This window comes from Lytechinus variegatus, chromosome 12, assembly GCF_018143015.1.
Source record: "Lytechinus variegatus isolate NC3 chromosome 12, Lvar_3.0, whole genome shotgun sequence".
Taxonomy (NCBI): Eukaryota; Metazoa; Echinodermata; class Echinoidea; order Temnopleuroida; family Toxopneustidae; genus Lytechinus; species Lytechinus variegatus.
The window spans coordinates 661,536-684,955 of record NC_054751.1 but is presented as its reverse complement, the minus strand read 5'-3'; the positions used below and the strand labels follow the sequence as shown (position 1 = coordinate 684,955).

Below are 23,420 nucleotides of genomic sequence, written 5' to 3'. Positions count from 1 at the left end.
AAAATGGTTGCTATCAGAATTCAATCGATTGCAACTTATTATTTCGGACAAGACAGAGTCATTTGCATGTGTACCGACAATCGTCAGCTGCGACTCTGTTCAAAACCAGCCCGCCATGACACCATGGCGAATGATGTCACACTTCGGAACTATATTCTAGCTTTGTTAGACAGCCCAAATACAACACTTTAAACGAGCAGAGAGAGTGGTCCTAGCCGACACGGTGACATGGAGCTGAACAAGACAGCAGACTTCCTACATGGCCAGATATCAGAATCACCAAAGCTCATTACATGGCAAAATAAAAAACTAGGTTTCCAGGAAGCAGAACACTTTCCAAAAAGACAAATGAATACAAAGAAGTTTGAACAAGGAACAATCTTCCAAATTCAAGGAGATAGCCAGTTCATATTTAAGAAGGAAGGAAATGGGGAACAATGCAAGATAAATTTGAAAAGTTATCAAAAATTAAACAAAGCCAAAGCCCAACTAAAGAAGGAAGACTTGGCACAAAAAGGTGATGAGGCTCAGAGCAAGTCTGCAGAGGGTAAGAACATCATAGAAAAAGGAGAAAAAAATGATAAATCTCATGGACCAATCACCATTTAGATGGCTGACCATTGCAGGAGGGAGAATGTGCTCTCCAAGAAAACAATCACTCTATAAAAGTGAATGCCTTTTGGGCCAATACTATGATCTTGATGTACTGAGGACATATGGTAATTGTGTACCCCACATGATCACCACCATAAATGGGCTACCAACAATATATGTCTCAGAGACCTTCGCAAGGCATCCATCTGGGAGAATCCCTCATGAAAGTGGTAATTAAGAGGGGGGGGTAAACATATTTCGAAAATTGCTCAACTTGCGATAATAATCATGCTAAGTCACCGCTACATCTTACTGGTGGTAGACTACGCTGCAAGGTACCCGGAGGCAGGTACTTCTTTGTGAGATTGACATTGGTACAGTAGCAGAAGCGTTGTTGAGCATCTACTCAAAGCTAGGATTCCCTAAGAAACGCTGAAAAACAGAGGGACTCAATTATTGCCAGAGGCAATGAAGGAAGTCAGCCGACTTTTCTCAATCCGCTATGTTACAACGACTCTGTATCACCCACAATGTAACGGCTTGGTTGAACGTTTCAATTGGTCATTAAAACTAAAATATTTGGTGAAAAATTTGTTAACTGATTGGTCTTGCTTTATTTTGTTGTGTTAAAGGCACATCATGGATCCACAGAGCAACTGGATTAGTGCAGTGAGGACAAAACATGTCAGTACCAACATACAGCTGACAGCAGCTCTTCAAGCAGTTCTTCAAGACTCTCTGATTTGGGATTCATCAATACCACCGCTTCAAGTAGCTTTCCATGCTTAATCCATATTCTATGTGGAAATAGTGTGCCAGTTTTTACTTTGTCGTGTCAGTTGTAACCGATTTCTCCATGAATTCAGAATAATTGCCGTTTTATAAGATATTGTTTTAAATTAATTTTTACCAGTAAATGAAATCTAGATTCATAGAAAATAGACAAAATATCAAATGATGAACCATAAAATGGCAAAATATAGAAATTGGACTAAGGATCAGAAAAAGCTGTTTGCAAGTTATATATCAAAATCAAACATTTGAATATGAACATCTCATATGATATTTTGAGGGATTTTTTTTAACTCAATAGTTTAATCTTATTTATCTTTAATAGAAACATATGACAGGGTGTACTTCCACCTTTATGATATTAACAAGTAAAATTTACATAAATCAAAAAGTGGAAAGTTAATGTATGTTGAATATTATGTTGTTGATAATGTCTATGAATCGTGAAGAAATGAGAGAGTAAAGCGACTGTTTTTATAACACATTAATATTGGTGAACTTTCGTTTTCATTCGTCAAACATGCAGATTCGAGTCATCGGAACATGGCATTTTTAAGACAAAAACATGAAGAAAGCAAACAATGCAGAGAAAGAAAAATTCTCCCTTTTGGTGAACTCTGCTAACATGCTCTCAGGTGCTCCCAGTTAAGCTACCAACTGGAATTTCCAAGGGGTGGGAAGAGGACATATGGAAAGATCTTAGATGAGGACAAGGCAGATCTCTTGGCACCTCGGCCTCCTCGGTGGGGGAGGAAATGGAACAATAAATACACATGTTTTTCTTTAAATGAACAAACTATATGAGTTTTTTTATAAAAAAAACTTGAACTTAATTTGCACCGTTTGCTGACGCATTAGAAGGATGTCATTGTAGAAAGTTGAAATGTGGAAAGTTTGCTGCTTCATCAAGAGGTGTGTGATAATGTTAAAGGCACACACTAAAGAGTGATTATCATGGTTTATATCCATTTTAATGGAGTTTGGACAGTGGAGTGATACACATCTCTGACTGTTGCTAAAACTGCTGCATAGAAGAGAGTAAATGTATGCAGTCCCTTCCATATCAAGAATTAAACTGATATTTTTAATTGAAGCATAAGATGTTTGCAATGCATTTCCACTACACACATGTACAAAGTGTAGCAGGAAATACATTGCAAAAAAGTAAGATCAGATACCTGTGTATTTGTGATTATTTGTTAGTTATAATGCCTGTCCATTTAATGAGTAAAACCAAGTTTTTAGGTACATAGTTCCCCCCCCCCAAAAAAAAAGGAACCATAATCCTCCATTGATCCAGATAATTTGGCAGCAAAAACAAAATCCAGAAGTTCACCTACAATACCCATTTTCCCATGATAGGCCATATATATAATATATATATATATATACATACATATCCATACATGTGAAGATGCCAATAATTGGGCAAAGTGCTCAATGCTATACAAAGCAGAGCATACCGGAACGAAACTCAACTCTCAAAATACATATGGAATCTGAAAGAAAAGAACAATGAATCTACGCTATTAAACTAGGGACATTGAAAAAGTCAAACTTAAACCAAAGAAAAAGTGGCTTGTGCAATCTTTGCTTAGAGGAAAAAGTGTCAATAACAAACAGAAACTCACTTAACAAAAGGTCAGAACTGATTTCTAAGTGCAGACACCGAACGAGACCAAACTGGAAACCAGCAAAGCATCAAATTGACCCGCCGCACCACACAAATAGCCAATAACGTCAGTCTGCCAGAAGATCGCCTCAAGTCCGGGCGTGAAACCGCCGGTAGCAGACGTTTAATAGGTATGAATATAAACATACATACATATATTTTATTTTTTTCTTTTTAAAATTTTTTTTCAGGCAAGACGCTAGAAAGTAAAAATCAGACAGTTGCTTTAGAAAATTTGAATTCTCCAAAAAAAATTCTTAAGGAGGGGTTGAATTGTAACGTTTCCAATCTGATCACATATTATGCCAGGCAGTACAGGCACTCAAAGAAAAAAGCCTACACAAAGCAGGAAAAGCTGCTTAAACAGCTAGAGATATTTACCCAAATCCATCTAAAAATGGGGTAGACTCATTCAAACAGCAAAAGTACTCTACCACAATGTTCGGTAGCCCGTCCAAGGCTCCAAGCAACACATTTTTTTTTTACAAATATAACAAATAAAAGAAATACTTGTCACATGAAAAGCTTTGTTGCCTGGCAACATAAGGTTATGTACCATATATATATAGAAATATGTCATGTGTTGCATAACTTAGGACAAAGACATATAATTAAAGGGATACTCCAGGTGAAAAATTGTCTTGGTTGCTCAATGGGTGTGATAGTTCTAGCGGATGATGTTGCCCTCATCAGTGCCTGCCCCCACGAACTCCAAACTATGCTAGACCGGATTTTCTCTTATTACTGTGATTGGAGGTGTACAAATAACACACAGAAAAGTACTGTTGTAATAATAATAATTTTAAAAATGTCTACCAGTTTAAGGTCAGCCAAGTGGAATCTGGGGGAATGATGATCAAGGCAAGCAAAATGCATCCACACCTCGGCATAGTTGAAAGCGGATGCAATACTGACCACACCAATGACATCATTATTCAAAGGGATATAACAGCTTCTTCTCTCTCACTGGAACCAAGCAAAGAACTCTGCACCTGCTCCCACCAATATGTGCACATCTATGGAAAATGTTCTGCACACCCAGGATGCTATACAAAATTCAAGTTTAACATCTAATACTGGCGACATGCTATCCCATCTGAAAAAGGCTCAAACATTCTTGTTTAAGAGAGTGCTGGGATTGCCAAGGCTGATGAAATTATTTACTTATTGCTCAATATTCTCCCAATGGATAAGCAAATTGATTATGATATTCTTTACCTACTTGGGCAATACCCAAGCTTTTCTGACAAACGCACCGAAAGAAGGATCCTGCTGAATACTATAGCCCACAATACAACTTTGGTCAGACACAGGATGAAAATTCTTAATACCTATCAGCTTTCAAGAAGTTCCAAGTCTCACCAACCTTCAAAGTATGGAAGAGGTTAGTACTAGGAAACATCTATAAACACCAATACCTGCCCTTGAAATCGCAGAAGCTACGTCCTCTCTCAGTCTATGGTCGGGCATGATCCAACGTGATAAGATTACCCCAAAACTTATATCGAAAAAATGGGGGCCTTGACTGCGGCACATAGGAATCATATGTTTATACTCAGTGCCCCTGTTGCACCCACAAATGTAATAACGCCCACAAATGTAATAACACTTTACCCACAAATGTAATAACGCCCACAAATGTAATAACACTTTACCCACAAATGTAATAATTTTTGATCGCCCACAAATGTAATAATGACTTTACCCACAAATGTAATAAATTTGAAGGGATTTTGGGCGAATCCGTTCTAAACTAAAATCCTATAGTAATGCGTTCATATAGCACAAAAGTGCAAAGTCTTTTTTTCAGACCGGGTTAATAAAACATCAAAATACAAGTCCAAAGTCTTTTTTCCAGACCCGGTTGTTTCAAAAATTATAATATAAATCCAAAGTCTTTTTTCCAGACCCGGTTGTTTAAAAAAATATAATAAAAGTCCAAAGTCTTTTTTTCCAGACCCGGTTGTTTCAAGAATTTTGATAAGTCCAAAGTCTTTTTCCAGACCCAGTTATTTCAAAATTTATAATATAAGTCCAAACTAAGATACGATAATGATATTCCTGTGGAAAAAATGGGAATCGAGATTAGTCTTGTCTCCAGACCCAGTTAATTAAAACTGGTGGAATTAATGTCTTTGTTGTTGTTTCAACTTATACGGTGTATATTGTGAATATATGCACTAAGAGTAAATTGAGAATCAAGCGTAGTCTTTTCTCCAGACCCGGTTACCTGTTATTTAAACATTATGAATAACAGTTTAAAAACAGTATAAAGACTCCATAATCTTATTAATGCTGGATATAGCGTAGTCTTTCAGCCCGACCATTTTTTTCTTAAAAAACGCTAATATTAAGAATTAAAAAAAAATCAAAGTCTAAGACCAAACAAACCTTCAACCTAAGAACCTGTTTTAAAAGAGGTTTAAAGTGTTGTCTTCATTTCAGACCTAAAACAGTTACGAAAATAAAATCTTCTAACATAAGACCTTATATTCTTATTCTCGTGGAATAACACGAGTTTTAAAACGTACTCTTTCCTCCAGACCCGGCTATTAAAAAAAAGTAACTGAAAAACTTCAAATCTAAGACCAAATTTCCAAAGTTTCACCCAGTAAAAATATGTCTTTTTTTAAATAATACTACTACCCCTACAAAACAGTGTAATAACGCGTGGGTAAAGCAGACATCCTTTCTCCAGACTTGGTTACTATTTGAAAAATAAAATAGTTTTTACAAATATTCTAAAACGAATACGCAATAATCTAATTACTGTGGAACAACGTGAAGACCGATTGTCGAAGATCGACTTTCCTCCAGACACAATTATTTCAGGAATAAAAAATCAATAAAACTCAACCCCAACAACGAATCTAAGAACCAACAATCCTCCAAATTAAGACCATGCATGTAGAAAAGCACATGTTTAGAGCGTTGTCTTTATTCCAGACCCGGTGATTTAAACATGATTTAAACAATCCTAAAAACAAAAGACTCATATTCTTATTCTTGTGGAATATTATGCTTAGTCTTTCGTCTGGACCCGGTTATTTAAAAGATAAAGAAATATTGAAAAAAAAATGAGCTGAGACCAATCTTCAAAATTAAACCCACTTAAAATGCTTGGGCTAAGAGTGTTGTCTTTACCCCTCACCGACGTATATTATAATTTTTGAAACGACCAGGTCTGAAAAAAGACTTTGGACTTGCATTATAATTTTCGAATTAACCGGGTCTGGAAAAAAGACTTTGGACGTATATTATAATTTTGAAACAACCGGTCTGGTAAAAAGACTTTGGACGTATATTACAATTTTGAAAAACCGGGTCTGGAAAAAGACTTGGACTTGTACTGTAATATTTCATTAACCGGGTCTGGAAAAAAGACTTTGAACTTTTGTGCTATATGAACGCATTACTATAGGATATTAGTTTAGAACGAATTCGCCAAAAATCACTTCAAATTTATTACATATGGTCAATTCCAGCGTAACGGACATGACGTTCAGACAAATTTTTGTAATTCAAATGTTTATACAGTAGAACTAGCAGTCTTTTGATAATTGTTACTAAGCTTATCAGACACATTTAAGTATCAGTTACATACACATAAAATTTCAAATCGTTTCATTGAACAGTTGCGGAGAAATTGCACTCTTTGTGAGCGTAACGGACATGACACGAAATGGACGAAGCATTTTTACCTCCTATTGCTTATCAAAATTCCTGTGAATTCTTAGATTGCGTGTACCTGACATTGGTGTTAATTTAACCTTAAGATCATGCTCTATCCATAAAATTGTGTTTAACAACAGTTTTGCAGTGCATTCTGTATTCCTAGCTCAAAATGTAGCGTAACGGACATGACACACGAAGCGTAACGGACATGACAGTTTTGTCCACTTTTTGTAAGCGAATATAATTATTTTATTACAAGATATGGTACAAGTCTAATTGTTTACATGTTAAGGCTAGAGGTTAGAGACACATATCATAACTGGTAATCTGTAATATCTCCTATTATTTTGCAATTTGAGAGGGGGTCTTTTTGTACAATATTTATAAAACAAAAAATATTTAGAAAAAATTATTTTACACCGGTTAACAACAGTTAATGAGTATTTTCCAGTTTCTACCATCCACCACACCTAATCAAAGGAGAAAAAGTTGATAGAAAAAATTATTTTTTTATTCATGCCCTAATATTTGATAATATACTAGTGTAACGGACATGACACCCTTACGAAGTGAACTTCATCAGCACTTCTTAGTTTGAAAATGAAAGAAATATCAATAATGAATGTAATTATGTAACAGCAAAGTACCTTTACTAACACTCTAATGAAAAATCTGTAGATATTATTAGCAGGTATCATTAAATTAATAGCTATAGCCTAAGTGATAATTTTATATTGAATACAACGTTTATCGTACCACTACGATCGACACACTAAGAAGACCAAATCTCATTTTTTGTGAGAAGAAAACAAAATTTACCAGACCTGTATACATGTAAATCCAATAAGAACATATTATGGAATGTATTGTATGATAAAGAACATGTACTAGTATTAATGTCAGTTTTAAGATTACAAAAAATGGTATTAAAATTTAATAGCAGTACCTGGAAACCGGTCTTTCATTATCGATTATGTACATATGTATGAGTTCAAAGGTAATCGGAAAGCTTGTAAATAGCTTCTGAGATTTTTTTTTCATTCAAAATAACTATCATCCTGAGTATAATCATCCTTTCATCAAATCTTGGATGTTCTAAATCTTACAATCTTGCTTGCTGACAAATGTGGCTGTATCTAATTTCGTTGTATTGTCTGCGCTGCTTGTGTACAATTGAAGATACATCATTCAAATCGTGATTATGGCTGACCAAAATACTATGATGACATAATTTATTGATAGCGCCACATTCTTTCCCTTTGCTTTGTGATACTGCAAAGAAGTGCCACTGTAGATTCATGGATTCATAGAGCTACATGTACATCATGAAACACAGATATCCGAATACAAACTTGCTTTTAAATGTGATCCCATGCCATCACTGAAAAAGTACATGTAGAGGTTGGTGAAAGTCAGATACTTTGAAGTAATATCATCAATGATCATTAATTCACAGTTGGAGTTTTATCATGCTCCAAACTGTCAGTGCAAGAACCTAAGATAATCAAATGTTTGTTCAAACACGAATGATGCAGATTGTGATCTAAGTATGTTGCCAGATCTAGCTGCATCTTATTCTAATATTATGTAACATACCGTTAATTCTCAGAAAAATCTACCAGAACAAGAGCTGAACTTTCATCATTCACCAACTTCTAAAAATAGCTTGAATGACATGCAGATTCTAGGAAATATTACATTCAGCTATCCTCAAACAATTGAGACTAACCTCAGTCTGTGACACTGAGCCTAATATTTTGTTTTTGTAAATGCTGCCATTTGCCATATATAAGGCGTCATGTCCGTTACGCGAATTGTCATGTCCGTTACGCCATTTTTATGAAAATGAGAAGTGGTAAGGGAAAATGATTGCTACACATGGTAGGGGGTTTAACTCTTAACATGCCACGCACACTACTAACCCAACGCCACAGTGCTAATCCCCTGTGCCAGCCACAAAACCCCCCTGTGCCACATTGATTTTGGGATCGCGAGTCGTATTCACTCCTTTCAATAGTCATGATTACAATTGCTTGTAACTCTCTAACAATTAGTTTATCCACAAAATATTGTGTAGTAAAGTTGTAGGAAATTTCATACCCCTTATAAAGGTGTCCTCATGGATTGGTTATTATCTTTACCGCTAAAATATGAGTTGTATCAAGTAGTTCCATTTTGTGGAGTGTTTTGTATGGATCAAAAAACCTAGGTCTCTTCCCTCTCAGAGGCGGAGCCATATCTTGTAAAAAATGTAGAAATACTCGAAAAGTCGAATGTAAACCGCGTGAGTAAGTTGATCTGTCAGAAAGCAGAGTTCGCACTGCACACAATAGTGCTAATTACGGCGTGCATGCGATGCGCAATACAATGCAAAACGGCGTAACAATGATTGTAATTCCGAATGTGCGCAGTCATGCACGAAGCAGGCGAGGGTAGGAAACAATGCAAGCACAAAGCAATCAATAGTAGGCGTGCGAGCACGAGTGTGGCATGTTATAGTAGGATACGTAGCGTGCACGAAGCACTCAATGAGTTAATTCTTACATAGAATCTGAATCTGCAGTACCTTTAGACAAATTTCCTGTAAGCTGTGAAAACTTTAAGTGAAAAACGTAACGGACATGACACTGATAATGGTAAAGAAATCACACAAATCTGAATACAGATTTCTGTAAAATTGATGAATGGCATAAAATTTAACGATTATTTTCTGTTGATTTAAACATTAATCAACTATTCAAAAGTTAAAAGAGACCTCTGGGACCTTGTTTGCTTTTAGTAGAGACAGGAAAGATGAATTGTTAAAAGATAGCCACATTTTTCAAATTTTGCAATATACTATTCTATTTTTTTGATGATGGAAAAAACTACAAAATTTGATCAATAGTGCGATTTTTCTATTGGAAATTGAGACTTTATAGATTACTTTTTAAGAAAATTTGACTGCTTGAGTGAAATCTGAAACTTCATTTTTTCTCTAAAGTGAACATTTTCCATGGAATTGCCCATATGTGGTTAAAGTCATTATTACATTTGTGGGTAAAGTGCATTATTACATTTGTGGGTTAAGTGTTATTACATTTGTGGGCGTTATTACATTTGTGGGTAAAGTGTTATTACATTTGTGGGCGATCAAAAATTATTACATTTGTGGGTAAAGTGTTATTACATTTGTGGGCGTTATTACATTTGTGGGCGATTATTACATTTGTGGGTGTAACAGCCCCCCCACGGGCATTTACCCCACATGGTTGGGGTAAGTGGGACGCGCCACATCCAGGTGAGAGTTTATATTGGGCCATATTGTTCAAATGATGTTTGAAGTTAAAGTAATGCATACGCTGTTGTTGTTTTTTTAGCTTATACGGCGCGTGTCATTCAGTAGTGAATATTTGCGCCATTTCATATGAAGGTAGTCTTTCAAAAATATTCTGACATATTTTTCTTTGATGTAGACTAATGTTATTATTTGAATAACACACTGATTTAATAATTTGGTATTATTATAATTATCATTTTAATGTAGGTGTCCAGACCTATATGGCTTCACCATGCCCAGAAAAAAGAAAGACTGGACATCTATCCACAAACTTGAGGGGAAATGGAGTGCAGAGTCCATGGAAGCTGCAGTTAAAACGGTTAAGGAGAAAAATATTGGCATCTGGAAAGGAGCAGCTAGTCATGGTGTGCCGAAGTCAACACTTCAGCGACGACTGCAAAGTGGGGAAAACTGACCTGCCAGCTTCAAGAATTCCAGTAAATACACGTGCACAGAAAAAGGAGCTCTATGATCACATTTTGTATATAGAAAGTATTGATCATGGATTGATGATAGATTCTGTATGTAGATTGGCATTTGAGATGCCATTAGAAGGAAGGCTTAGAGGCTGTTCTCACTATGTTCCTAAAAACTAGTTTAGTGGAAACTAGTTTAACGCGTAGTGAGAACGGTCACAGCGGTCTTGGAAGCGATCTTCCAAACCAGTTAGGAAAACCACCTCGCGATGTAGTTTTCAAGATCGCTTTGCCTCATTAAACTGGTTTTAGCGTGAGGACACAACCGTTCTTCGGGAAGCGATCTTCGCACATTTTGAGCGCGCTACTCCACACGACAGGTGTAGAATGCCTATGCTGCGGTTTCGAATTTCGCGCGAAATGTGTCACCCCACTAAGAGCGTTTCCATAGCAACAAGAGCGCTTTACGTGAAGTGATTTTGAAATCCACTTTCGTGTGATCAAGTGGGAACGCTAGCAAAGCAACTTCCAAAGTGGTTTCCTGAATCGGTTTCCAGTAAACTAGTTTTAGAAAGCGTAATGAGAACGGCCTCTATTTTATTATTTCTATAATGATAAGGAGAGCAGGATAAGACTGGTATGTTGGATTCAAGAACCACAAACCTCACGAACCTCTTTGACAGCCAGAAGCACTCTCTGCCCCTTGTGCATCAATGCCGAATCCAACGGTCACTGATACACATTTCAAGAAACTGCTGAATTCCACTGAGCTGGGAAACACACCAGCTCAAATCTATAATGCAGATTGAACAGGATTCAATCAAGTCCATGTGCCATCAAAATATTTGGCACAAAAGGGGAAGAAAACCGTACAGGCTACAAGTGGAAAGAGGGGAGAAAACGTCACACTGAAAACCATTGATTCATACCCAAACTGTCAATCACCACTTTGTTTTTGAACTCAACAGAAATGACAAGCTTACGACAGTAAGTCAACTTAATCAAGATTGTTTGAGATCCTTTTGTTGACTTAAAAAGAGTACTTTAAAATTTAAATTGTGTCTTGGTAATTTTCACAGAAAATTATATTTCAAAGGAAATATTTAACGATACCTATCTACATGTGAAGGCATTTCATTTTTGTAAACTTTTCAGCTAATTTTATGCAAAGGTCAAAGTACTAAGCCCATGACAAATTTTCTGTTCAAACAATTGTTAGGGATTTATACTCACAATAACGACCATACTTTTGGCTTAATTCAAGTTATAGTTTATATCGAACACATATTATGGGGGCTATTTTTGTCATTTCAAACAGTCAAAATCACCTTTTGAATTCCTCTGTTATCAATACTGGTGGTGTGCTCACTCTGAAAGCTGTAAAAAAAATTTCCAATCTCTGTTCTGTCTTACCAAGATGGCACCCTTTGGTAAAACACTAATGAGAGTCTTAAGAACATCAACAAGCCAAGTCTCAACTAAATCCAAAGACTTCTTTGTAATTCTTTTATACCTAAAAGAATAAAAGAATTAAACATGTTTTTAAATAGAGATTTCTGTTGTTGGAAGATAAAATAAATATAAATTTTAACATCACAAAGTATTGTACTGTTTTTGTCTGTTTGTTTAATATCCAGAGCTTTTATGACTATTTCACTATAATAATGTTCAAACTTTATTCGCGAGTTACTTGCCAGCGTACGAGATGCTGGTCATCAAAGGAATGCCTTTCTTATTTTGAATCTTTGGTATTACATTGTGAATGGTGTCATTTCGTTGAACCTCATTACTACAAGCGTTGTCTTGCCTGCATATTGCAGTAAAGAGACTGCATGTCAAAACTATAGGTAATTACATTAGTGGAACAAACAGATAAGGTCATGCCATTAGTGGAACAAACAGATGCAAAAAGCATCCGAACTTACAGTACCAGTGAGATATCTTTAATACCTGTTTCGAGGCTATAGAAAGTTATTGTGTGTACAACACAGCACAGTGCAAGTCATGGAAAGTTCACTAACCTTTAACCTTAAATTAACTCACATTCGAACTTGACTGAAAGTTCAGTAACATCAATGTTCAGTGGTAGGAATCCTGAGTACGCTGTATTGGCAGTCGACACGGGGAGGTCAGATATGACGTTGTTGTTATTGAGATCACTCATCATAGCCGGGTTCGTGATGACACGAACATCGACTCCATTGGAGTTGAAATCATCGTTGTGCAAATGACTACAGATAGAGTTCTTAAAATCTCCACTGAATCTACAATTAGACAGTCGCACACTAAGACCAAAATAATCTTGGAATGGATCGAACATGATTAATACTGGTGGTGCGCTCACTCTCAAAGCTAGTAAATGCCATCTTCGGACTTCAACTTGTGCCTGGGGTACACCATCTCGCTTTCCCCGTTGTTTTTACAGAACACACACCAGCTGGGCGGTCGGGTTGCAGTACCCGTTGCTCCACCTCTACCGTTATTAGAGCGTCGACTCGCTCCTCTCATCACTTTCGAAAGTTCAGTAATATCAACGTTCAGTGGTAGGAATCCTGAGTATGCTGTATTGGCAGTCGACACGGGGAAACCGGACATAACGTTGTTGAGATCACTCATCATAGCCGGGTTCGTGATGACACGAACATCGACTCCATTGGAGATGAAATCGTCGTTGTGCAAATGACTACAGATAGAGTTCTTAAAATCGCCAGAGTCTACAATTAGACAGTAGCCAACTTAGGCCAAAATTATCTTGGAATGGATCGAACATGATTAATACTGGTGGTGTGCTCACTCTCAAAGCTAGTGATGCCATCCTCCGACTTCAACTTGTGGCAGGCGTACACCATCTCGCTTTCCCCGTTGTTCTTACAGAACACACACCAGCTGGGCGGTCGGGTTGCAGTACCCGTTGCTCCACCTCTACCGTTATTAGAGCGTCGACTCGCTCCTCTCATCACTTTCGAAAGTTCAGTAATATCAATGTTCAGTGGTAGGAATCCTGAGTATGCTGTATTGGCAGTCGACACGGGGAAACCGGACATAACGTTGTTGAGATCACTCATCATAGCCGGGTTCGTGATGACACGAACATCGACTCCATTGGAGATGAAATCGTCGTTGTGCAAATGACTACAGATAGAGTTCTTAAAATCGCCAGAGTCTACAATTAGACAGTAGCCGACTTAGGCCAAAATTATCTTGGAATGGATCGAACATGATTAATACTGGTGGTGTGCTCACTCTCAAAGCTAGTGATGCCATCCTCCGACTTCAACTTGTGGCAGGCGTACACCATCTCGCTTTCCCCGTTGTTCTTACAGAACACACACCAGCTGGGCAGTCGGGTTGCAGTACCCGTTGCTCCACCTCTACCGTTATTAGAGCGTCGACTCGCTCCTCTCATCACTTTCGAAAGTTCAGTAATATCAATGTTCAGTGGTAGGAATCCTGAGTACGCTGTATTGGCAGTCGCACGGGGAGGTCAGATATGACGTTGTTATTGAGATCACTCATCATAGCCGGGTTCGTGATGACACGAACATCAACTCCATTAGAGTTGAAATCATCGTTGTGCAAATGACTACAGATAGAGTTCTTAAAATCGCCAGAGTCTACAATTAGACAGTAGCCGACTTAGACCAAAATTATCTTGGAATGGATCGAACATGATTAATACTGGTGGTGTGCTCTTTCTCAAAGCTAGTAAATGCCATCTTCGGACTTCAACTTGTGCCTGGGGTACACCATCTCGCTTTCCCCGTTGTTTTTACAGAACACACACCAGCTGGGCGGTCGGGTTGCAGTACCCGTTGCTCCACCTCTACCGTTATTAGAGCGTCGACTCGCTCCTCTCATCACTTTCGAAAGTTCAGTAATATCAATGTTCAGTGGTAGGAATCCTGAGTACGCTGTATTGGCAGTCGCACGGGGAGGTCAGATATGACGTTGTTATTGAGATCACTCATCATAGCCGGGTTCGTGATGACACGAACATCAACTCCATTAGAGTTGAAATCATCGTTGTGCAAATGACTACAGATAGAGTTCTTAAAATCGCCAGAGTCTACAATTAGACAGTAGCCGACTTAGGCCAAAATTATCTTGGAATGGATCGAACATGATTAATACTGGTGGTGTGCTCACTCTCAAAGCTAGTGATGCCATCCTCCGACTTCAACTTGTGGCAGGCGTACACCATCTCGCTTTCCCCGTTGTTCTTACAGAACACACACCAGCTGGGCAGTCGGGTTGCAGTACCCGTTGCTCCACCTCTACCGTTATTAGAGCGTCGACTCGCTCCTCTCATCACTTTCGAAAGTTCAGTAATATCAATGTTCAGTGGTAGGAATCCTGAGTACGCTGTATTGGCAGTCGCACGGGGAGGTCAGATATGACGTTGTTATTGAGATCACTCATCATAGCCGGGTTCGTGATGACACGAACATCAACTCCATTAGAGTTGAAATCATCGTTGTGCAAATGACTACAGATAGAGTTCTTAAAATCGCCAGAGTCTACAATTAGACAGTAGCCGACTTAGACCAAAATTATCTTGGAATGGATCGAACATGATTAATACTGGTGGTGTGCTCTTTCTCAAAGCTAGTAAATGCCATCTTCGGACTTCAACTTGTGCCTGGGGTACACCATCTCGCTTTCCCCGTTGTTTTTACAGAACACACACCAGCTGGGCGGTCGGGTTGCAGTACCCGTTGCTCCACCTCTACCGTTATTAGAGCGTCGACTCGCTCCTCTCATCACTTTCGAAAGTTCAGTAATATCAATGTTCAGTGGTAGGAATCCTGAGTACGCTGTATTGGCAGTCGCACGGGGAGGTCAGATATGACGTTGTTATTGAGATCACTCATCATAGCCGGGTTCGTGATGACACGAACATCAACTCCATTAGAGTTGAAATCATCGTTGTGCAAATGACTACAGATAGAGTTCTTAAAATCGCCAGAGTCTACAATTAGACAGTAGCCGACTTAGACCAAAATTATCTTGGAATGGATCGAACATGATTAATACTGGTGGTGTGCTCTTTCTCAAAGCTAGTAAATGCCATCTTCGGACTTCAACTTGTGCCTGGGGTACACCATCTCGCTTTCCCCGTTGTTTTTACAGAACACACACCAGCTGGGCGGTCGGGTTGCAGTACCCGTTGCTCCACCTCTACCGTTATTAGAGCGTCGACTCGCTCCTCTCATCACTTTCGAAAGTTCAGTAATATCAATGTTCAGTGGTAGGAATCCTGAGTACGCTGTATTGGCAGTCGCACGGGGAGGTCAGATATGACGTTGTTATTGAGATCACTCATCATAGCCGGGTTCGTGATGACACGAACATCAACTCCATTAGAGTTGAAATCATCGTTGTGCAAATGACTACAGATAGAGTTCTTAAAATCGCCAGAGTCTACAATTAGACAGTAGCCGACTTAGACCAAAATTATCTTGGAATGGATCGAACATGATTAATACTGGTGGTGTGCTCTTTCTCAAAGCTAGTGATGCCATCCTCCAACTTGAACTTGTGGCTGGCGTACACCATCTCGCTTTCCCCGTTGGTCTTACAGAACACACACCAGCTAGGCGGTCGGGTTGCAGTACCCGTTGCTCCACCTCTCCACTTTCTCGGTCTAACTTGCCAATTCAGTGTAATTATAAAACATATGTTTCTTGATTATATTTTTATGATATCAATGTGCGCAAAGTGCCATGACAACCCAAAATAACTATTTTCTTGATTTTGTCACTTTGCTGTTATTTGACCTAGAAGGAGACCTTCGTTTACCGCTCCTCTTTGCAAAATCTGTTTTAACATTACTGCCATGCAAAAGTTATTTATGTCCAGTCAACGAGGTGAGTTGGATCTTATTCATGATATTGCTGATATAAATTATTAATCAATTCTTTATTTTCATGTGATATTATTCTAACGATTGTGGAATATGATGGATATTCATGTTTTGGAACTTGGTTCATATTGATGTCCTTTTTGTTTATATTATGTAAATGTACTTGAAACTTAGTGATATGACAATCGGTTATGAATGATGAGAATTAGTTAAGAATTATTGTATGAAATGTTAAATGATCATATACATGTACGTCTTGTTTAAAATGTCATAGTTGAGGAAATTTCACTAAAAGAGTAATTTAATAAGACTTGATTAATATATGTTTAATTGGAAATGATATTATTGCAATGTACATATTCGATATGAAATTAATTGTTTGAATTGTTCAATGTTTGTTACAGTTTCACGGCACTGTTTGGAATAAACTTTCAACATGTACATATTTGATATGAAAATAATTGTTTGAATTGTTCAATATTTGTTACAGTTTCACGGCACCGTTTGGAATAAACTTTCAACATCCGTCCAAACGTTGGATCTTTTGACTTTTGTCTAAATAACTTGGTGGCAGTTACACTCATCACTTTCGAAAGTTCAGTAATATCGATGTTCAGTGGTAGGAATCCAGAGTACGCTATACTGGCAGTCGACAAAGGGAGGTCAGACATGACGTTGTTATTGAGATCGCTCATCACAGCCGGGTTCGTGATGACACGAACATCGACTCCATTGGAGTTGAAATCGTTGTTTTGTAAGTGACTAGAGATAGAGTTCTTAAAATCTCCACTGAATCTACAATTAGACAGTAGCCGACTTAGACCAAAATTATCTTGGAATGGATTAAACATGATTAATACTGGTGGTGCCCTCACTCTCAAAGCTAATGATGCCATCCTCGGACTTCAACTTGTGGCTGGCGTACACCATCTCGCTTTCCCCGTTGTTCTTGCAGAACACACACCAGCTAGGCGGTCGGGTTGCAGTACCCGTTGCTCCACCTCTACCGTTATTAGAGCGTCGACCCGCTCCTCTCAACACTTTCGAAAGTTCAGTAATATTGATGTTAAGTGGTAGGAATCCAGAGTACGCTATACTGGCAGTCGACACAGGGAGGTCAGAAATGACGTTATTGAGATCGCTCATCACAGCCGGGTTCGTGATGACACGAACATCGACTCCATTAGAGTTGAAATCATCGTTGTGCAAATGACTACAGATAGAGTTCTTAAAATCGCCAGAGTCTACAATTAGACAGTAGCCGACTTAGACCAAAATTATCTTGGAATGGATCGAACATGATTAATACTGGTGGTGTGCTCACTCTCAAAGCTAGTGATGCCATCCTCGGACTTCAACTTGTGGCTGGCATACACCATCTCGCTTTCCCCGTTGTTCTTACAGAACACACACCAGCTAGGCGGTCGGGTTGCAGTACCCATTGCTCCACCTCTCCACTTTCTCGGTCTAACTTGCCAATTCAGTGTAATTATAAAACATATTTTTCTTGATTATATTTTTATGATATCAATGTGCGCAAAGTGCCATGACAACCCAAAATAACTATTTTCTTGATTTTGTCACTTTGCTGTTATTTGACCTAGAAGGAGACCTTCGTTTACCGCTCCTCTTTGCAAAATCTGTTTTAACATTACTGCCATGCAAAAGTTATTTATGTCCAGCCAACGAGGTGAGTTGGATCTTATTCATGATATTGCTGATATAAATTATTAATCAATTCTTTATTTTCATGTGATATTATTCTAACGATTGTGGAATATGATGGATATTTATGTTTTGGAACTTGGTTCATATTGATGTCCTTTTTGTTTATATTACGTAAATGTACTTGAAACATAGTGATATGACAATTGGTTATGAATGATGAGAATTAGTAAAGAATTATTGTATGAAATGTTAAATGATCGTATACGTCTTGTTTGAAATGCCATAGTTGAGGAAATTTCACTAAAAGAGTAATTTAATAAGACTTGATTAATATATGTTTAATTGGAAACGATATTATTGCAATGTACATATTCGATATGAAATTGTTTGAATTGTTCAATGTTTGTTACAGTTTCACGGCACTGTTTGGAATAAACTTTCAACATCCGTCCAAACGTTGGATCTTTTGACTTTTGTCTAAATAACTTGGTGGCAGTTACACTCATCACTTTCGAAAGTTCAGTAATATGGAAAGCAAGGTTTCCACTTTGGCGAGTTAACATCGCGAGTTATGGCGAGTTATAGCGAGTTGCAAAAATGAGGCACTCGCAATAACTCGCATAAAGCTCACCATGAAACTCGGGATAACTCGCGACAAGTCGGCATGACTCGGCGGAGCTCGTTCAAGCTCGGGACAACTCTCCTTGAAGTCGTGAGCAGTTTCAAAATTTTTGAACATGTTCAAAAATTTTGCTAACTCGCTGTAACTCGCGCTGAACTAACCTAAACTCGCTGTATACTCGCAGTACTCGTAATAACTCGCAAGAAGCTCGAGATAAACTCACAATAACTCGTAATAACTCGCCACATCTGAGTATACGCGAGTGCGTTCTGAGTTTTCAAGAGCGAGATACGAGCATTGCGATCGTTTTACGAGTCAAGTGGAGGTTCCCACGAGATTAGCGCGACTTTAGATCGAGCACCCCGAGTTACAGCGAGTTTCGTATGAGTTTATTCCGAGTGCGTGGCAAGGGCTCAGAGGCATGCCGGCTGATCGATAAATGTCCAGTGATCTATATTTTCCCCACATATAAACCCCTCAAAAAAAAGTTTGGAAATCTGAGTTTGGCCATTAATTTCTCCCAACTCCAAAATTTACACATTGCATATTTGACATCATTTAAAATGTCATTCGATTTTCCTTACAATGATACCATGCTTGTTATATGATCATGTCATCACGAAAAGAGCAGGATTCAAAAGTGTTGGATGAAGTTTGAATTGAAAAGCTGCAAAACGAGCAAAAAAGTTTGGAAATCTGAGTTTGGCCATTAATTTCTCCCGACTCCAAATTTTACACAGGCATATTTGATATCTTTCAAAAGATCATTTGATTCCCTTTAAAATGATCCCTCGCTTGTTATGATCATGCCATAAAAAAGGGCAAAATTGAAAAGTGTTGGATGAGGTCTGAAGTAAAAAGCTGCAAAACGAGCAGAAATAATCATGGAGGGTCAATACAGAACATGATTCTTTTGTCTGTGTCAATACAGATGAAAATCCATTGGCCCTGCTTTTTCATTTCATAATGTTTTCTTGTGGTTTATGTTTGTTTGTTGTGTGTTTGCTTGTGCAAAAGTATGTTTGATTCTATTTGAATGTTGATGTTAAGGTGCATGAAAACAATTGCTGAGAATCTCACTCATCATCATGGATGAGAAGAACAGTGACTTTCAATATTATGTCATTTTGCAAATTTTGAATTTTGACCTTGCCCCACATTTCAAGGCACTGCACCTCCATGTGAGCCAAAATCACATCATGGAAAGTATCATTTTAAAGAAAATTAAATGAACTACACTGTTAAAAAAACCCTGATTTTACAGAAAAATAAAAGAAGATTTTGCAGAAAGCAATACCAGAATCATTCTTTAAATTCATGAAACAGGAATTTTTCTGCAATTTAACAGAACAGGTCAGTTAGAAAAAGGGGAAAAGAGTGTTTTATTTAAGGAAATTTGTAAGATTACACACACCAAATACCAATTTCCTGTAAGATTACGCAATCTGGTAAGATTACAGGTGTTCTCGAGACTCTGCTGCAGGAACTTCTTTTAGTTTAAGGATAAATTTTCTAACAGTGTATTCATTGATATTAATTTAACATTGATATTTACTAAAACCGAGGCGGGATTACCGATCAAACTCAAAAGAAACCGCTTAAAAAACTCACTCATCACCACGGAAAAAGGAACAGTGACTTTCATTATTGTGTCACTTTGCAACTTAATTTTGAATTTTGACCTTGCCCCACATTTCAAGGCACTGCACCTTCATGTGAACCATAATCATATCATGTAGGGTATCATTTTAAAGAAAATTAGATGATCTAATCATTGATATTAATAACAATTGAAATTTATTAAAACCGAGGAGGGAGTTTATTTTAAAGTGAACATTTTAACTGACCCACGCAATGTACACTTACTTTTAAAAAGGCTGTTGCCACTGCATTATTACAACTTTAAACAAATAAGGAGAGAAATATGCCTCGATCCAAAAGATCCAAAAGTTGTGGCCATTCAGGTAGGGAAACAGCGAAAGAAGATGACATTCAAACAAGGGTAGAAGAAGTGCAGGAAGAGACAATTGAAACGGAAGAAAAGTTCAATGACGAGCAGAGCCAAGGTAAAAGAACAAGACATCAAACTAGACAAGGTCCAAGTGGAGCGCCTCTGGCAGTCTAACCTGCATCACGCTATCCAATATAGTAGCAGTGCTGACTTTGAAAACTACTATAAAATAATTATTCACAAAAACACCATTCATACAATGATACAATACTACGTTCATTGACAATAAATGACATTTGACCTTGATCATGTGACCTAAGACTTCAGTTGTCAGTGATACTTGATTACCCTATATCCACATTTTATAAACTGTATCTAAACTTTGAAAGTTATGACAGCAATATAGTATTAATCTCCAAAATGGCCAAAGTTCAATAACCTTAAATGACCTTTGACTTTGGTCATGTGACCTGAAACTTGCATGAGATTTTCGGTGATACTTGACTACTCTAATATCCAAGTTGATGAATCATATCCATAAGCTTTCAAAGTTATGATGGTAATTCCAGAAATACCCCCAACATGGCCAAAGTTCGTTGACCTTAAATGACCTTTGTCGTGTGACCTGAAACTCTCACAGGATGTTCAGTAATACTTGATTACTCTTATATCCAAATTTTATGAATCAGATTTATAAACTTTCTAAGTTATGATGGTAATTCAATAGATCACCCGAACATCACTAAAGTTCATTGACCTTTAACCTTGGACATGTGACCTGAAATTTGCAAAGGATGTTAGGTGATACCTGATTACTCTTAGTTCAAGTTTCATGAATCAGATTCATAAACTTTCCAAGTTATAATGTTAATTTAACAAATACCCCAATTAGCCAAAGTCCATTGACCCTAATTGACCTTTGACCTTAGTCATGTGACTTGAAACTCAAGCAGGATGTTTATATTCTTTAATTTCAAAAACTGAACCGTAGGTTAAGATTTTGACGTTGATTCCCTAAACATGGTCTAAGTTCATTGACCACAAATGACCTCTGACCTTGGTCTTGTGACCTGAAACTCAAGAAGGATGTTCAGTAATGCTTGATAAAGCTTATGGTCAAGTTTTATGAACTAGGTCCATATACTTTCTAAGTTATGATGCCATTTAATTATCAAACACTTAACCTTCGGTTAAAATTTGGTGTTGACGCCACCGCCGTCGGTGTCCATCTTTGAGTGCCAAAAATGTGCATATCTCGTCCCTTGGTCGTATGAAACTCGTAACAAAATCTTGATAACTCGTTCATAGCTCGCTTTAAGTCGTATAAAGGTCACTGCAACTCATACTAAGCTCGGCCTGACTCGTTTCGCGCTCGGTTCACTCGTACAGCGAGCGTAGTGAACTCGATGTTGAGTCTTTTGTCACTGAAGCAAATTCCAGGAAAAAATGTAAATTTCACGCGAGCTTGTGCGAGCTAAGGCGAGTAAGAGCTCGCGCAGCTCGCGTATGACTCGCAACTCCAACTCGCCAAAGTGGAAACCTTGCTGAAATTCAGTGGTAGGAATCCAGAGTACGCTATACTGGCAGTCGACAAAGGGAGGTCAGACATGACGTTGTTATTGAGATCGCTCATCATAGCCGGGTTCGTGATGACACGAACATCAACTCCATTAGAGTTGAAATCATCGGTATGCAAATGACTAGAGATAGAGTTCTTAAAATCTCCACAATCAGACAGTAGCCCACTAAGACCAAAATAATCGGAGCAGGAGAGCGCCCTCAACGCTGATGAATCGTTTCTCATTTTGCTCAACCTAATCTGACGATTTTTGGCCCAAAACTTGTAATGGACGAGTAAGTACTTCTTTTTGAAGTATTCTTTTCATTCTTTGGTGTTAAGAAAAAGGAAAAAGATGGATCAGAAAAGGCAATCCTGCTCAGAAGGACAAAACTCTCCCTCCAAACCGGCACCCAAACAAGTAGCAGTCGAAGGAGTACGTGTCCGGGGAGAGTCGGGCGAGGTTTCTATTGCACGCCCGCCGGACTTTACTGGTGAATTTGACAAATACGCAGATGTAGCTGACGACCCCCCGAGCTGGTTTCTACGTTTCTTTGAGGGTTCTGAGAAGCGTCTAGATGAAAAGATTGCGAAAAGGTTGGATGAAGCGTGTCTTATACTAAAGGAGCCTGATGAATTTGTCTCAGCCTGTTCACTTCAAATTGTCACCATGGATGAACTAGGAAGAGACCATTATGTGTATGTTTATTTATAGATCACCTTGTTTGTGAAATATTAACAATAGGCTTTAACCCTAATACAAGGGGGGTCCTCAACATTTTTGCGATAAATCCGCCTCATTAAATTTGTTTACTGCTCCGCTCGCTTACTTTCAACCCTTAATCAACTTTTGAGACCAAATAATGCAATATTAAAATGCATGCTAAAGACCTGCAAGACACAATTTTTTTTTTAGTGTCGGAAATTGCGTTGCTTAGGTAACTGCATTTTATGGCAAAAAACCAGGAAAACTCATTACGGATCTAATACTTCATCAGTTTTTTCCCAGTACTCATAAAAGTTGACACCAACATTCATCATGTGTAAAGACATGCAAAATTCATTTGAAGTACAGGACATTATTGGTTTGTAAAATACTAATTTCTTGTTACTCTCTCAATTCCTATTTCAGGCTCCCAAAGAGTGCCGAGCCACCATCTACCTCCGCAGGCCTCACTCCGCCTGCAGTGTCGCGTCCTATCTCAACGACCTGCATCACATAATACATTCCCCTGCTACCCCACAGAAGTCTGTCCTCCTCCTCCTTGTAGATGGTGGCCCCGACTTCAA

The 23,420-nt window shown here is 38.1% G+C and overlaps 1 protein-coding gene across 1 annotated transcript; it reads right to left on the bottom strand.

Moving 5' to 3' along the window:
• Positions 1 to 11,019: 11,019 nt before the first annotated feature.
• Positions 11,020 to 23,209, bottom strand: LOC121425246. Its single transcript, XM_041621265.1, has 2 exons — positions 22,084 to 23,209; positions 11,020 to 17,837 (listed from the first exon to the last, which is right to left on the bottom strand). The coding sequence occupies exons 1-2, from the start codon at positions 22,374 to 22,376 to the stop codon at positions 17,609 to 17,611; spliced, it is 522 nt and encodes a 173-aa protein (XP_041477199.1). The 5' UTR covers positions 22,377 to 23,209; the 3' UTR covers positions 11,020 to 17,608.
• Between the last annotated feature and the right edge of the window lie 211 nt (positions 23,210 to 23,420).